This window comes from Pelophylax lessonae (assembly GCF_965119305.1).
Source record: "Pelophylax lessonae genome assembly, chromosome: 7".
In the NCBI taxonomy this organism is placed as follows: domain Eukaryota; kingdom Metazoa; phylum Chordata; class Amphibia; order Anura; family Ranidae; genus Pelophylax; species Pelophylax lessonae.
Genome location: NC_138774.1, coordinates 245,240,689 through 245,243,188, shown reverse-complemented (window position 1 = coordinate 245,243,188; position 2,500 = coordinate 245,240,689). Strand labels below are relative to the sequence as shown.

Below are 2,500 nucleotides of genomic sequence, written 5' to 3'. Positions count from 1 at the left end.
AAACACTAGCAATAAAAGTAAGTCAGCATGCCAATGGGAAAGAAGTTGATTCACCGAATGGAGTTGGGGTTTCTTGGACCCTAGTGCCAGGTTGCTGCCCTGGTGAGTGTGAAGGACTGGAAGTTGTAGTATCTTTTACCTTATAGGTAATATACCTTACCTATGTAAGATAGAGCATAATACCAGTAGTAAAAGTATTGAAGTCAGTATGTCAATGAGTAAGAAGCTGATTGACAGAGTGTAAATGCCTAGGTGCCATGGACCCTGATGCCAAGCTGTTGCCCTGATGAGTGTGAAATCAATGGTTGGGGCTAGAAGATATACCTTGACCATATGTATACATCAGGTTATAGACATCAGACTTTTGCTTACTGTTGGTAGTCTTGCTTGCAGAAGAGCTTTCTGTCTCGGAAATAGCAGCTGGTGGTGAGAGGTTGCTGACATACTGTACACTGCAAACATTCCTCGTGCCAGGAGGACTCATTCACCCTCATCAGAAAGCGGTCTGAGATGGGTCGCTGGCAACCCTCGCACACTGCCTGGTGCTGGCACTCTGAGCCTGGGGAGGAGGGGGGGAGGGGACACAGGGCACCCATCATCAATGGTGGTCACATCATATTGGAAGATCACACTAATGCCCTTATAATGCCATTATACCATGCCATTATACCTACCAAAAGTCTATACAGTACATCAAAGCCTTGTGTATATACTGGAGCTGGAGTCATTTAGCAATACTAATGTAATCAATACAGATAGATAGATAGATAGATAGATAGATAGATAGATAGATAGATAGATAGATAGATAGATAGATAGATAGATAGATAGATAGATAGATAGATAGATAGATAGATAGATAGATAGATAGATAGATAGATAGATAGATAGATAGATAGATAGATAGATAGATCATCTAGATGTCATTATACCTACCAAAAGGCATGCAGCAGATCAAAACCTTATATGTAACCAATGCCGTCAATCACACTTAAAACTATACAAATAATATTACATTATATATATATATATATACACACACACACACACTTCAATCACACTTACACATATATACAATCATGTCAATCACACTTAAAACTATACAAATAGTATTGCATAATATATATATATATATATATATATATATATATATATATATATATATATATATATATATACATATATATATATATATATATATATATATATATATATATATATATATATATATATATATATACATACATATCCACATACACATAACTTGTGTATGTAAACACCACTGTGGGTTTTTTTTTCTTTTTATTTATATAAAAGTAGGGACTGGACTCTTTCCACACTGTAATACTGCAAATCTACCTATATATATATATATATATATATATATATATATATATATATATATATATATATATATATATATATATGTAAACTGTGTATGTTCTTAACACACACAAAAAAAAAATATTCTTTTAAATAAACCGTATGGGTATTTTTAACAGGTCAGTATTTATAGTATTTTTAGTACTTTTTTATCTACCTGTCAACTAATTTATTTGTCCTCCTGGTTTAAATACAACAAATGTGAATGATAATATCTGAACAAAATGGCCTTATCTTGTAGAGCATTACTGATTACATAAATTACTATAATATTAAACCTACAGATATGTATCTACACGCTAGATAACATATTATTTTGCCTACAACTGTTACAGAAAGTCCACAGCAGGTAGAAAAAGTGCGATTTTTGGTGAAAACCTTAAGCCTGGTTCAAGAATCATGTATAATATAATGTACTGTATATCTATGTAATGTATTTTATAATAACAACCCCAATAAAAAATAAAAAATACAGATTAAATTAGCTATGTATCCTGGCTGCTTTTTTCTTTTACTTATTATCTTCTAATAATAATCATTTAAACCAAAAGTACCAGTGGTATTGTTTTTCATTTCCAAAATATACATATCTATATCAATATGTATCTAACCTTCATTTTATATATACTGCTGTGTTACATATGCTTCTTATTTAGGGCAGATGCAATAATGCATTTATCCAAACCCATAAAAATAAATAGTGATTTTTTTGTTTTTACATTACAGTACAGAAGTATTTCGTGTTCATTCACAGCAAGCATATATATGGAAACATTGGCAATACATACTGTGCTTGCTTTAAATGATACACAGAGTGTGTATTTAATAAAGAGGTTTTGTCACTGCCTTATTTTAGCATTTATTTAATGTAGAGTGTTTACACACTGCAATGTTTTTTATTATGTATTTGCTTTAGATTGTTCTATTATGTATTAGTATTTTAGCTATGTATTATATGGTGCTGAACAAACTATAGAAAAGTTACTTTGTATCTGTGCAGATTGTAGCCAGACAGAAGATAACTGCTACTTTCACTTGCTGTTTTGTTTTAGGTTATTTTTATAATAGGTTATAATATTTCCTGTTAGGTTATTAGGTATTTAAGTTTTTTTTATAT

At 31.0% G+C, this 2,500-nt stretch overlaps 1 protein-coding gene across 2 annotated transcripts in view; it reads right to left on the bottom strand.

The window, feature by feature from the left end:
• The window catches only part of LMX1B (LIM homeobox transcription factor 1 beta), a 291,165-nt gene that overhangs the window by 286,245 nt on the left and 2,420 nt on the right, over positions 1-2,500 (bottom strand). For both annotated transcript variants that reach the window (XM_082262621.1, XM_082262620.1), the window contains exon 2: positions 373-559. In XM_082262621.1, coding sequence (XP_082118747.1) covers positions 373-559 — 187 coding nt within the window. The remainder of the gene's footprint in view (positions 1-372; positions 560-2,500) is intronic.